Here is a 13,117-nt window from a genome sequence, read left to right as displayed (position 1 = left end):
TTGTGATGATGTGGAAATCTCTGTAAGTACTTTTAATTATACATATGTACATTTATATATATATATATATATGAATCATGATGATATATGCATAGGTCTGCAAGCAACCTACTGAGTCTGTGGGTTGAATTGGACTTTTCCTCTGTTAAAAAATGTGAAAATCGTGATGTGGAGGGAGTCCACGTGGCGAATAGTTATTCCCTGTTGTATATAATTTTATTGTACCACCCCCACCACAGCACGAAAGGCATCCTTTCCAAATTTGTCGACACGTGTCCTTCCCGGAATGGTTAAGTCAAGCAACCATGTCATCTCCCGGGCATCTAGGCTTTATTCAAAACGAGCGGTGATTCTATTACCTCGGAAAAGAGACAACCACCGGTAGCACGTGCGAAACATCATGGGGAACGAATCCAAGCTCTTTATTAGCACAGTGTGGATCCATTCCATTGGCGGGTGATCTACTGGCAGGTGATTTTACCACCTCTCTCCCTCTCTGCGTAGGATCGTATAAAGCCCCACCAATCCTGCCTGTTAATAACAGGACAAAACCACCCCCAAAATCAGAACAGCTTTCCGTTACTCAAGACAAACGTCGTTACATGTTAGCCGACACACCAAAGACACGTGTGACCCGTAGCAGTAACGGCGTTAAAGTAAATCCGTTCAAACCATTCCACTAATATCTCCGTTTGCCGGTTGACATGTGGACATAGATAGCAGGAGGGTTCTGTTACCGGAGCGACCGGTTGCCCAACCACGGCAATAATTCCACAACGGGTTGAAACTTGAAATAATTGCATACAGTATCGGAGCCACCTAGGAGTCGATGAAATTAAAAAAAAAAAAAAAATAATAATAATAAAAGATAAGGAAAATTAAAAAAAATAAATAAATAAATAAAGGAGCAAACAAAAGCGTGGTCTCTGAGTCTGGAGACCACACAAACTGTACGAACAGTAATGGCAGCCACTCCCTGGAAATGCAGAGTAATTTCAGTCTTTATCTTTCTTGTTCGTTAAAATTAAAAAAAAAAAACTTTGAATTTTTAATGAAATTTTGCAAGTAAAAAAAAAAAAAAAATCGCATATTTTTATTTTTATTTTTATTTCCATATTTATTATTACCTCTCATTATTTACAGAAAACACCAAAAAGGAATTTCTGTTGACTCTTCAGAAGCTCACAGTGACACGTTGAAACAAGAAGGTTGAGTTTTCTCTCAAGGCATTGGAACCCTTGCTGTCCCTGGCTCTCCACCTGCATCCGCCTCCTAAATCCCCAGATAAGAAGAAGAAGAAGAAGAAGAAGAAGAAGAAGAAGAAGAAAGAAAGAGTCAGTTTAGGGCAAAAGCAAAACAATTTCCTTGTAGTTTTTTTTTTGTTATTTATTATTTTTTTCTGGTTTCTGAATTAGTTGGGAAAACACCGCGTGATTCGTCAAAAGGGGGAACAGATTCGTATAGAATCCTGTAAAGTTTAATTATGTTTCACTTTGTCAAATTCGAGGTGTTTGTTTGGAAGAAGTTGGTGGTGAGAAATGGATTCCTCGGAAGTTCTCAGTAAGAGGAAGCAGCAATAATAATAATATTAATATTTATAATAATTATAATAATAATAGCATGGAGTATAATACTGGTAATAATAATACCAGCTCCAGAGCCTCTGCGACTTTTCCGGTGGCCGGTAAAATTCCATACTTTCCCCGACTCTGAATTCGATTTTCTTTTCGTCTACTGTGTAATGGAATTTGTAATTTTTTGCTTCGGACAGATCATGAAGATGCGTTGTACAAGGAACTATGGCACGCTTGCGCGGGTCCTTTGGTCACCGTGCCTCGCCAAGGTCAGCTAGTTTTCTATTTCCCTCAGGGTCACATCGAACAGGTATCTTCTTCTTTCCTCTTCCTGTATTTCTCGGATTTGTAGTTTAATATTCATTTATTTGTTTATATTTTTGTTTGTTTTCCCATTTTTAAGTTTGGTTTAGATTGCGTTTTCTCTTGGTGGATGGGTTCTGGTTTTTCACAACTTTTGTCTTGCTAAAATGAGGTTGATAACGTGGAGTACATGTGAACGTCTTTTGATTGTGTTGAAAACAGGTTGAGGCGTCTACCAATCAAGTGGTTGATCAGCAAATGCCAGCCTACGATCTTCCCTCAAAAATCCTTTGCCGGGTTATCAATGTTCTTTTGAAGGTATACTGCTTCACTCCTAACCGATATGGATCGGGTTTATATTTGGGGTTTTCTCGATAGCGTTATTAATGTTTAGTTGATGTGTTTTTTTGTTTTTTCAATAAAAATTTTTAAAAAATTGCAGGCCGAAACTGACACAGATGAAGTATTTGCTCAAGTGACTTTGCTTCCTGAACCTAAAGTATGCATATGCCCTCTCTTGATTATTAATTGCATTCTGTTTAATTTTGTTTCTATGTGGGGGGGGGGGGGGGGTGGGGGGGGGGGTGGGGGGGGGATGGATGAAAAAAAAAAGAGAACAATAACTTTCTATAGGACGATGATAAATGGACTGACGGCAACAATCTGTTTTGTTATTCCAGCAAGATGAGAATTTGGTGGTTAAGGAAACTCCGCCCCCTCCCTCTTCACGCCCTCGTGTGCATTCTTTCTGTAAGACACTTACAGCCTCAGATACAAGCACTCATGGTGGTTTCTCTGTGCTGAAACGGCATGCGGATGAATGCCTCCCTCGACTGGTTTGGTTTATTTCCCTGGCATATAATAGATATGATATATGTATAGAGGAGGGAGAGGTCCTGAACTGTTCAACTTTGTGGTTTTCTTTGCAGGATATGTCTAAACAACCTCCCAACCAAGAGTTGGTTGCTAAGGATTTGCATGGTAATGAATGGCATTTTCGCCATATCTTTAGAGGTAATGGCTTTTTGACTCTCGGCCTAGAAAATGTTTGTTTTCCTTTTACATACTTGCAACATTTTCTCAACTGTATGCTTAAGTGGCAATTCGTGTAAAGTTCAACAATTTGTTCTTTTTGCATATGCTGTACTCATCAATGACCAATATATCATTGCGTTGTCAGGTCACCCGAAGAGGCACCTTCTTCAAAGTGGGTGGAGTCTCTTTGTCAGCTCAAAGAAGCTTGTGGCAGGAGATGCTTTTATATTCCTCAGGTCAACCATCATTTAAATCTTTCAATCACTACTTCAATTGCTAATTTTAGTTCATATTAACTGCTTTTTTTGTTGATTTATATCATTTTATGCAGTAGTAAATTAATTGAGGCTGATGAGTTTCTTGATTGTCACTTCAGGGGTGAAACTGGTGAACATCGTGTAGGGGTAAGACGGGCTATGAGGCAAATGAGTAATATTCCGTCGTCAGTCATATCTAGTCACAGTATGCATATTGGTGTCCTTGCGACGGCATGGCATGCTGTTTCAACTGGTACAATGTTCACTGTCTATTACAAACCAAGGTGTGTGCTTCTGCATTATTCCCTTTTTAATGTATAATTTATCTGTACAAAATTCCTGTCATTGTATCATGTAAATGCAGCAAAGATCACATTATATTTGCAAGTATTTTTGCAATCCTAGAGCCATATTATTAAACAGAAATAAACCCTCCTATACCAACTTATTCATTCCATGGTATTTCTATGCATGGATAATAGGACTAGCCCAGCTGAGTTTATTGTTCCCTTCGATGAATATATGGAGTCTGTCAAGAATAGCTATCCTATAGGGATGAGGTTCAAAATGAGGTTTGAAGGTGAAGAAGCTCCAGAACAAAGGTATCATTACTTTTTGAAACTCTTCTTTTGATTAATAAATGATGAAAATTCTATGAGTTCACCATTTTTTTTTTTCTTTTCTCTCCCTCTTCTTGATTGATTAGGTTCTCAGGTACTGTAGTTGGAGCTGAGGATGCTGATCCAGTGAGGTGGCCTGGATCAAAATGGAGATGCCTTAAGGTACAGCTTGAACTTTTTTTTGGGCTTTTCGTTCGTTTCTATGAGATAACCGTGTGTGTGTCTTTTGCAGGTGCGGTGGGATGAAACTTCACCGGTTCATCGCCCAGAGAGGGTTTCCCCTTGGAAAATAGAGCCTGCTTTGGCTCATGCTCCTGATCATCTTCCAGCATGTCAAATGAAAAGGCCCCGTGTAAGCGTACCATCGTCTACGAATTATTCTCAGCATGCAATTGAAGGTACGGCCCATATTACCTGCCTTATGGGAAATTTTATTTCCATCTTTGCTTCAGCTTCTTGCTTGTTTTGGTACAAACTGCTAAGTGCCTTAAATTTTGTGACCAGGTTCATCAAAAATCAACGTAGAAACTTCGACACGGAATGAATTTTCAATGGCCTTGCAAGGTCAAGAAATCTTGACTCCCAGAGGTACCTTTGGTAGGAATGATGAACGAGATACTGCACAGAATGTCAATTTGTGGACTGCATCGCAGGGTCCAGATCAAGCAGAGCCAAATTTTGGTAACACTGTATTTGGAACAGAGGACAGAGTTTCTCAAACGAGGCACAGAACTCATTGCATGAATCAAATATTTGGTTCTCGATCCTTGCAAGAATCTTATAGGGTGGGCTGGCCGTTGGTTGATCAAAACCCTGTTAATGTTAGCCAGTTGCGAAAGCAGGTTTCTGATCAGGAAGGCATATACAATTTGTCTGCAAGTTCAGAGTCCACCATGCATAGCCCCTCATCTAATATGATGGAATCCAACATGAAACTTTCTGTATCAGAAGTTAGTGGTTTGCAATACCATAAGCCTGCCAATAGCAGATACAGGGCACATTCGGAGTATGATGGACTGCATGGAGTTGAAGTCAAGCAGCAGCCAGGGCATTGGTTGTTGCCACTGCTGCCACCATCATATCCTGAAAATTCTAATAATCCTGTGGCACTGAATTTGGATCACCATCATATGCAACATGAAGAAAAAGGTAAAGGGACTGGCAATTGCAAACTTTTTGGGATCTCCCTCATCAGTGGCCCTGATGTGACAGAACAAGACATGTTGAATAAAAACTCCATGCATAGGCCACAAGTGCAAGCTGATGTCACAACAGAGCACCACCAAGATATGGGATCTGAGCAAGTGTTGGAGCGGTTGAATTACTCGAAGTCTGCTGAAACTGCGATTAGAGGTGATGATGCAGGGAAGCCTTTTCAAGTTTTAAAGCAGCGTTATCTAGATAGCCAGGTCAAGCACCAGGGTGGTTCAACAAGAAGTTGCATTAAGGTTTTCTTTATCTACTTGTTCTGCTCATTTTGTTCAATAATTTTATTTATTTATTTTTTCTTTTGGGACTTCTTTCTTGCAAATGTGAAATTTAGATTCCATCTAGAACTGAAGGGTTCTGAATTTTTTTTTTTTTTGGTTTCAGGTTCACAAGCAGGGAACTGCTTTGGGGAGGTCTGTTGACCTCAGCAAGTTTAATGGTTATGATGAATTGATATCAGAATTGGATCGGATTTTTGAATTCAATGGTGAACTGAACTCTCCTAAGAAGAAGTGGCTGATTGTCTTTACTGATAATGAGGGTGATATGATGCTTGTTGGAGATGATCCCTGGCAGTAAGCAAGCTTGTGTCTCTGTTTGTTTGTTTGCATTGTAAAAGCATATAATATAATTGCTTGCGACTCCATTATATAAATTTTCAGTCGTTTACTTTACACGGTGCTTGTAGATTGATGCAATCTAACTAGTGGCTGCATCTTGAAAATGCAGGGAATTCTGTCACATTGTCCGCAAGATCACCATCTACACCCGAGAAGATGTAAAAAGGATGGATTTGCAGACCACAAAACTGGAGGAAATTTCAGCTACTGCAGACCCAAGATTAGGTTCAGAAGAAGACCGAAGTTTGGATCACCCTTCCGCAGCTAGCCCTTACGAGGGGTAAATTTTGTTCTACAAATCTTGGATAAGTTAGAAGTGCTCAGTTCTGAAGGCGATAGTTTTAGAAATTTGTTTATTTTTAAGTACAGCTTACTTTTCTTCTTTTGCTTAAAGGATTTGAGGGTGCATAGAAGAGAAGGTATTGTAAATGTCCAATTAATATCTAGAGTATTGTGTAACGAGGTTAGTTGAGCTTATAGAGATATTTTATGATTCATTGATGGTCTTATCCTTTTGTTTTGTTTGGCTTTTTGTTCAACACGTTTTCTTGCCTAAGGGGCATCATCCCTTTTCTTGAAAGATTTTGGAGATTCAGAAATGTTTCTATCTTCTGATGGTTAAGCTGGAAAATGGATAAAAAATGGTTTTTTTTTTTTTTTTTAATAGCTGTCAAACACTCTACTGCTGGTAATTTGACGTGGTTGTAAAGCCTACTTGACAACTATATATATATATTTATAATATTATTGCATTTTTGTCCAATGCAGTATAGCCAGCTATGACACAGCATCTGGAAGTTTTGGTCTGTACATATATGTACATGTCTTCCACTTCTGGGGAAAAGAAGTATTTAGATTTCATTTTTGTTGTATTGGGGACGGTAAATGGGATGCAGGTTTTGTTGTATTGGCCTTCTGCTTCATCCTCTCCTACTCCGTGAAACATAGACCACAGTATTTTTTAGGAGTCTCCCTTGGTGCTGAGACTTGCTTTTATACACTAGTGTGTGTGTGTGTGTGTGTGTATACGATATAAGATAATATAAATGACCATATTACGGTATTGTTCTATCAGGACTTTTCTCAACGTCAATTATCTTTCTCGCTTTTGCTTGGCAGCTTGAAAAGCAGTTAAATTCAATGCTCCCATGAAAATTGAAAATCAATATTATAGAATTAATTCCATTTTCCCACATATAGAGCAAGGAATCTTCAATTTTTATAGTGACCAAAGGCCAAACAACGATATTTTTCCGAAATTGGAATCACCCAATCAGTTTTCAAGTTCATGTACCATTGACCCAAGTGACAATTGTTCTATAGAAATTATTAGAACCCATCAAATTCCATGGAAATAGTTGACTAAAGCACACTCCCTATAGTGATTTAAAAAACAATTCGTGTCGAATTCGTACTAGCTCTCAATCTCCAGAGCATGATGCATCTCCCCACTGTAGAACGCAATTGAGAGAATATGTGACCCTGCCGGCCATGACTGCTCAAAAGTATTTGCAATATTCTTATTATAATTCTGTCTATAGCTTACACAATTCACATCTTTGCTTTGAAGTATTAATGGAGCCGGCTCGTCTTGATGATAGGTTCAATTTTTTTTCACGCATATAATTATAAGCATCACCATTCTATGCCTAAATGTTCTTAAAAAGGATTAACATCATTAATAAAAATTATTATCTATTTCTCTTTGGTTTTTTTTTTAAAAAATAATCGTAATCATTTAACACTTTTAAAACCAATAAAGTGGGATTGAAATAAAGACAAAAATTCAGAGTTATGGAACGTGATTATCCAAACAAAAAATAATATTATTTTAAAGCATATGTATTTATTAAGAAGAAATACTGACAGATGACAATAATTATAAGACTGACATGTATCTTTCAGGTAAAACGTTGTACAATGTTCCATCCCATCACAACATAAAAATAATAAGATAAAATAAAATAAAGAAAAAGCTTTATTATTATTATTATTTTATTGTAAATTAACTTCTTAATCACAAAGCTTAAGGTGGCAGCAGTAGGCAGTAGGCAGTAGGCAGTAGGAGTAGCATTAAGAAGAGGTGAGGTAGTTTTGACCTTTAAAATCATAAACTTAAGAAAAAAAAAAAGAAAAAAAAGAAAAAGAAAAAAGAGTTACTCTTGACTCTTCAGGAGTCTTTTAAGTAATGACACGTTGAAACGAAGTCATTTTCACACAAAAGCAAATTCACAATCCTCATAGGAGAAGCTCAATCTAGGGCTTGGCTAAATTCTCATTTCTCAGGCTCTGCAATAATTAATGGCGGACCTAGCAATTCATGGAAAGGTCCAAGCTTCGTCGTTGTTGTTCTTGTTGCTGCTCATCGTAGTTGAAAACTTCAGCTCCACACTCGCCTTCTCATTCTAATAATTTTGCTTTTGGAAGCTGCCTGCCTGCCTGCCTCAGTTGTAATGATGATGACAAGTGGATTCCTCCGACGTTGTCAGTAGAGGAAGCCATTCCCATGGAGTATAACACTGTCAATCACACAGATGCCAGAGATGGCGTCTTGAGAGCCTCTTCGGCTTTTCCCTTGGCCGGTAACAATTATGAAATTTTCCCCACTCTGAATTTTGATTTGTGTGTCTCTGCAATTTAATTTTGTAACATCTGCTGTCCTTCTTGTATGGTAGATCATGACGATGCTCTGTACAAGGAGTTGTGGCACGCTTGCGCCGGTCCTTTGGTTACTGTGCCTCGCCAAGGCCAGCTCGTTTTCTATTTCCCTCAAGGTCACATCGAGCAGGTACTTCTTTTTTCTCTCAAATTTTCTCGGAGATTTTTTCTTTTATTATGGTAATTTGGTTTTGACTAATTTTATTTTGAAGAAGAATCGGTAATAGGTTGTGAATTTTTGCACAAATTTTCTCTTCCGTAAATGGGGTTTGGTAGTACCGACTCTAGCATTTTAACTTTGATTGTTATAAACACAGGTTGAGGCGTCCACCAATCAAGTTGTTGATCAGCAAATGCCAGCATATGATCTTCCCTCCAAAATTCTCTGTCGCGTCATCAATGTTCATTTGAAGGTGTGCTGCTTCACTCGTAATCGCTATGGATCAGTATTTTCATTTTTTTTTTTATTTTTTTTTAATACCAATGTTTCTCCGTATTAAGTTTTCTTTTTTCCTAAAAAATGCAGGCTGAACCAGACACCGATGAAGTATATGCTCAAGTGATTTTGCTTCCTGAACCTAAAGTATACCTTTTCTCTCTGTTTTTATTCGCATTTTTTGAAAATTTTAATTGGATAATACACTTCATGAGCCACATAAATGTGTTTTTGCTATGCCAGCAAGATGAGAATTCGGTGGTGAAAGAGGCTTTGCTTCCTTCTCCTCCTCCTCCCCGCCCTCGTGTGCATTCCTTCTGCAAGACTCTTACAGCCTCAGATACAAGCACACATGGTGGTTTCTCTGTGCTGAAACGGCATGCAGATGAATGCCTCCCCCAGTTGGTTAGGCTATTTTAATGGCTGCTATGGCTTTATATTATAAAGGATGAATCGGGTTCTAAAAGTTTCTGCTTGCTATTTTTATTCGCAGGATATGTCTAAGCAGCCTCCTAGCCAAGAGTTGGTCGCTAGAGATTTGCATGGTAACAGATGGCGTTTCCGCCATATCTTTCGAGGTAACGGCTGTACTTATTTTGGATTCTTGACAAAAAATTAGTTTTCAAGTTGAATTCTTAAATTTTTTTCTCAAATATATGCTGAAGGAGTAATTTCTATAGAGCTCAAAAACAATTTTTTATTTTTATTTTTTATATTAATATATAGGGTACTTATTAATGAGTGATATATGATTGCCGTGCCAGGTCACCCAAAGAGACACCTTCTTCAAAGTGGTTGGAGTCTCTTTGTCAGCTCAAAGAAGCTTGTTGCAGGCGATGCTTTTATTTTTCTCAGGTCAACAATAACTGAATCTTCCAATATTACTTACATTGTTTTTTTACTACATGTCAAACTTGCTGCTATGCATAAGCTTTTAAGTTTGGGATATATGATGTTGTAGATAAAGAATAGGTGGCTTCTAGATCTATTTTGTTGCTATGATTGTGAGATTCTTGTGCCTAATGGTTTCTAGATTACCATTTCCAGGGGTGAAACTGGAGACCTTCGTGTTGGTGTAAGACGTGCTATGAGGCAATTTAGTAATGTTCCATCTTCAGTCATATCTAGTCACAGTATGCATATTGGAGTACTTGCAACTGCATGGCACGCTGTTTCAACGGGTACAATGTTCACTGTCTATTACAAGCCAAGGTTTGTGGTTTCTGCCGTAAGATATGTATATATGTATATATATATATGCTTATTAGTAGCCTATGTCATATATACAATGTTCACTGTTAGTGTTATAGATCTATCTGCATCGTTCCTGAAATTACACTTGCAGCACAGATGAGACAATGTATAATAGATATTTTTATATTCAGAGAGTCCATATATCTGTATGGTGAACATAATGTCTGAATTTTTTGGCAATAGTTTCAGTTGTTCAGTTTCCTTTAATCCTGATATACCAGCTACCAACTTTATTAATTCCATGGTATTTGTACGTGATAAATTATTAGGACTAGCCCTGCAGAATTCATTGTTCCATTTGATGAATATATGGAGTCTGTCAAGAATAGCTATCCTATAGGGATGAGGTTCAAAATGAGGTTCGAAGGTGAAGAAGCTCCAGAGCAAAGGTATGATTTTCCTTTGAACCTGGTCAAGAGTTTACTGACAAACAAGGCATGGAAGAGACAAGGAAATATGTTGACTTCACTGTTTCATATCTCTCAATTAGGTTCTCAGGGACGGTTATAGGAGTGGAAGATTCTGATCATGTGAGGTGGCCTGGTTCACAATGGAGATGCCTTAAGGTATATACAAACAGCGTACTTTAAAGTTGATGCCTTTCGATGCTCAAATACTATTACGATTCCTTCAGGTGCATTGGGATGAAACTTCTCCTGTTCATCGTCCAGAGAAAATTTCCCCTTGGAAAGTAGAGCCTGCCTTGGCTCATGCACCAAATTCTCTTCTGGTATCCCAAATGAAACGACCACGTGTAAACATATCATCGTCATCCAATTCTTCACGTCATGCAACTGAAGGTACACATTGATTGCCTCATGGTCATTTTTTCTTCCTGTTATTGTAAACTTAGCTTGTACCTTTTGTGGATACAACCTGCTAAGTGGCTTAGATTTATAAACAGGTTCATCTAAAATCAATCGAGAAACTACAGCCCAGAATCAAGTTTCAAGGGCCTTGCAAGGTCAAGAAATCCGGACACTGAGACGTACATTTGCTAACAATGAAAATTCAGACACTGCACAGAATCTCACTGTATGGGCTTCATCTCAAGGTACGGATCAAACAGGGACTCCTTTTGGTAAGAGAATATTTGGACCAGAGGACAGAGTTACTCAAGTAAGGTTCGGAATGCCCTGTACGAATCAATCATCACATTCCCGAGCTGCGCAAGAATCGTTCAGAGTGGGTTGGCCTTTGGTTGATCGAAACCCAGTTAATGCCAACCAATTCTGGAAGCAGGGTTCTGGTCAGGAAAAAATATTCCATTTGTCTTCAAGTCCAGTGTCCATGATGCGTTTGATCCCTTCATCTGACCTGACAGAATCCAGCAGCATAAAACTTCCTGTAGCAGAAGTTAATGACTCTGATGGAATGCATGAACATGAAGTAAAGCAGCAGCCAGGACATTGGTTATTGCCACGGTCATCTGCTGAAAATTCTTGTCATCCAATGTCACTGAATTTGGAGAATCTGCATAGGCAACATGATGAGAAGGCTAAAGGGAATGGCAATTGCAAACTCTTTGGTATCTCCCTTGTCAGTAACCCTGCTGTGACAAACCTGGATGTACTGCATACAAACTCCAAGCATAGGCCACAAGGGCAAATTGATGTTGCATCCGAGCACTACCAAGATATGGAATCTGAACGATTGCTGGAGCATGAAAAGTGTTCAAAGTTTGCTGTGACTGCAACTGGAGGTAGTGAACGACAGAAGCCTTTTCCAGTTTCAAAGCAGTTTTCTGTAGATATTCCGGTCAAGCTTCCAGGTGGTTCAACTAGAAGAAGCATTAAGGTTGTCTCATATTTTATTGGGTCTGCTTGTTTTGATCTATTAACGTTCAAACTGTGGTGCAAATTTGCATCGCTATATGGAATTGATTGGTTTACATTTATTTACTCAGGTTCATAAGCAGGGGGCCACTTTGGGAAGGTCTGTTGACCTTAGCAAGTTTAATGGCTATGATGAAATGATAGCGGAATTAGATCAGATTTTTGAATTTAATGGTGAACTAAGCAGTCCAGAAAAAAAGTGGATGGTTGTTTTTACTGATGATGAGGGTGATATGATGCTTGTTGGAGATGATCCCTGGCAGTAAGCAAACTTGTGTATCTATGCACTTATTATAATTGCTTGCAACTTCGTATAGAAATTTTCGGTTAATTCAGTTTGTATTTGCCTCTAGGTTGATATAATCTAACCAATGGCTGTATCTGAAAAACGTAGGGAATTCCGTCACATAGTTCGTAAGATCTGTATATATACCCCGAAGGAGGTAAAGAAGATGGATTTACAAACCTCAAATAAGAAGCTGGAGGAAATTTCAGCAATGGCTGACCAGAACATGGGTTCAGAAGAAGACCAGATTTTGGATCATCCTTCAGCAGCAAGCCCTTAGACGAGGTAAATATTTTATGTTACATTGCTGTAGATAAGGTCTGAGGTGCGTCATGCATGTGAAAAATGGAGAATTTGTATATTTTGTATAGCTTAAGTTTCTTATTTTGTTGAAATAGATTTTGTGGACTGAGGAATATATATTTTTCTCTGTATGCAGGTGGTGGCTAAGCTGGAAGTGGTAAAAAATGGTGTTAAAGATGTCAACGTTTTTACTTTTTTGGTAATTTGAGGCAGTTGTAAATTCCACTTGATCACTACTATTGAAATTTATACTGGCAGTGCAGGTATATCCCAGTATCTATCCGAATTTTGGCCATTGGGCTGTATATAGTCTCCTCTTTTCATTTCTTTTTATTATTATTATTTTTCCCTCTATCCTCATCCCTTCCATAAAGATGGGCCGTTGGGGTATGGGATGTTGGATTTAATTTAATTTCATAATCATATAATTTTGAAAGCGGGAAAGCATGCATTTAGTAGTCATTGAGTTATGTCTCACTCTATTCTATTTTAGATTAAATTAGGCCTAAAAGTACTTAATCTGAAGCTAAATACCACCCTTTTTTCTTTTTGTTTTTTTTGTTTTTTTCGTTTTTGTTTTTTCTGTAGATTAACCCCTATTTATTTTTCTTTTCTCATTTTCTGGTTGGTGGCAATCACCTTAGGAAGGAAACAGGTAAATATTGAAAGATGATTACGGGAGCTATTGATATTAAAGATGAATTGATTTCTTAGATATTACTGTTCA

At 38.1% G+C, this 13,117-nt stretch overlaps 2 protein-coding genes across 2 annotated transcripts; both read left to right on the top strand.

Moving 5' to 3' along the window:
- Positions 1-849: 849 nt before the first annotated feature.
- LOC107429709 (auxin response factor 2-like) lies at positions 850-6,115 on the top strand. Its single transcript, XM_016040447.4, has 15 exons — positions 850-989; positions 1,144-1,684; positions 1,772-1,884; positions 2,100-2,195; positions 2,320-2,376; positions 2,558-2,713; positions 2,807-2,891; positions 3,058-3,148; positions 3,289-3,453; positions 3,652-3,771; positions 3,876-3,951; positions 4,022-4,187; positions 4,294-5,237; positions 5,383-5,573; positions 5,728-6,115. Exons 2-15 carry the CDS (start codon positions 1,621-1,623, stop codon positions 5,900-5,902), a joined length of 2,499 nt encoding a protein of 832 aa, XP_015895933.2. The 5' UTR covers positions 850-989; positions 1,144-1,620; the 3' UTR covers positions 5,903-6,115.
- A 1,613-nt stretch (positions 6,116-7,728) lies between these two features.
- On the top strand, positions 7,729-12,695 carry LOC107429710 (auxin response factor 2A-like). Its single transcript, XM_016040448.4, has 15 exons — positions 7,729-8,200; positions 8,294-8,406; positions 8,594-8,689; positions 8,803-8,859; positions 8,956-9,117; positions 9,206-9,290; positions 9,477-9,567; positions 9,760-9,924; positions 10,236-10,355; positions 10,457-10,532; positions 10,601-10,766; positions 10,871-11,763; positions 11,873-12,063; positions 12,196-12,372; positions 12,527-12,695. The coding sequence occupies exons 1-14, from the start codon at positions 8,125-8,127 to the stop codon at positions 12,365-12,367; spliced, it is 2,463 nt and encodes an 820-aa protein (XP_015895934.3). The 5' UTR covers positions 7,729-8,124; the 3' UTR covers positions 12,368-12,372; positions 12,527-12,695.
- Positions 12,696-13,117: the final 422 nt, after the last annotated feature.

The sequence above is a fragment of the Ziziphus jujuba genome, chromosome 12, assembly GCF_031755915.1.
Source record: "Ziziphus jujuba cultivar Dongzao chromosome 12, ASM3175591v1".
Taxonomy (NCBI): domain Eukaryota; kingdom Viridiplantae; phylum Streptophyta; class Magnoliopsida; order Rosales; family Rhamnaceae; genus Ziziphus; species Ziziphus jujuba.
The sequence above is the reverse complement of the archived record's forward strand: the minus strand, read 5'-3'. Positions and strand labels throughout refer to the sequence as shown.

Excerpts from the sequence above, each read along its gene's own strand:
- LOC107429709 (XM_016040447.4), top strand. The coding sequence starts at position 1,621 with ATGGAGTATAATACTGGTAATAATAATACCAGCTCCAGAGCCTCTGCG. Across the intron at positions 1,885-2,099 it reads CTCAGGGTCACATCGAACAG|GTTGAGGCGTCTACCAATCA; the intron begins GTATCTTCTTCT and ends TGTTGAAAACAG. Across the intron at positions 5,574-5,727 it reads GTTGGAGATGATCCCTGGCA|GGAATTCTGTCACATTGTCC; the intron begins GTAAGCAAGCTT and ends TTGAAAATGCAG.
- LOC107429710 (XM_016040448.4), top strand. The coding sequence starts at position 8,125 with ATGGAGTATAACACTGTCAATCACACAGATGCCAGAGATGGCGTCTTG. Across the intron at positions 10,767-10,870 it reads TTCACGTCATGCAACTGAAG|GTTCATCTAAAATCAATCGA; the intron begins GTACACATTGAT and ends ATTTATAAACAG. Across the intron at positions 11,764-11,872 it reads CAACTAGAAGAAGCATTAAG|GTTCATAAGCAGGGGGCCAC; the intron begins GTTGTCTCATAT and ends TTATTTACTCAG.